We start from the raw sequence: 314 nt of genomic DNA, 5'->3' as shown, positions 1-314 counted from the left end.
GCCGCGGTCAGAAGCGGGGCCTTTGGGGTCGGCAGCTCCGATCTGGGCTCTGCTGGCCCCAGGACCCGGTGCCCACGGCCTTAACCTCGTTGTGCCTCAGTTTCCGCATCCGTGAAATGGGGACGACCACTGCTTGGGCTGTGGGGAACAGCCGGGGCCCGGGGCAGCGAGAGGTGGCCGATATCACCGCCCGGTGGTCTCGCCCTTGTGATCTTCCCAGGAGGCTGGGCCGTCGTGGAGGGGCTAGCACGGGCTCTGGGCCTCCTCCAGCCTGGTGGGAGAGGTGTGCGCAGAGCAGAGCTCCCGCGGAAACC

General features: G+C 68.8%; 1 protein-coding gene across 1 annotated transcript in view; it reads right to left on the bottom strand.

The window, feature by feature from the left end:
- The window catches only part of LOC104872010 (protein transport protein SEC31), a 4288-nt gene extending 4179 nt beyond the window's left edge, over positions 1 to 109 (bottom strand). Inside the window, exon 1 of the mRNA XM_033766972.1 lies at positions 66 to 109. Coding sequence (XP_033622863.1) covers positions 66 to 109 — 44 coding nt within the window. The remainder of the gene's footprint in view (positions 1 to 65) is intronic.
- Between the last annotated feature and the right edge of the window lie 205 nt (positions 110 to 314).

Source organism: Fukomys damarensis, unplaced genomic scaffold (genome assembly GCF_012274545.1).
Source record: "Fukomys damarensis isolate Sample0158 unplaced genomic scaffold, DMR_v1.0_HiC HiC_scaffold_22, whole genome shotgun sequence".
Taxonomy (NCBI): domain Eukaryota; kingdom Metazoa; phylum Chordata; class Mammalia; order Rodentia; family Bathyergidae; genus Fukomys; species Fukomys damarensis.
This window is presented reverse-complemented; position numbering and strand designations above follow the sequence as displayed.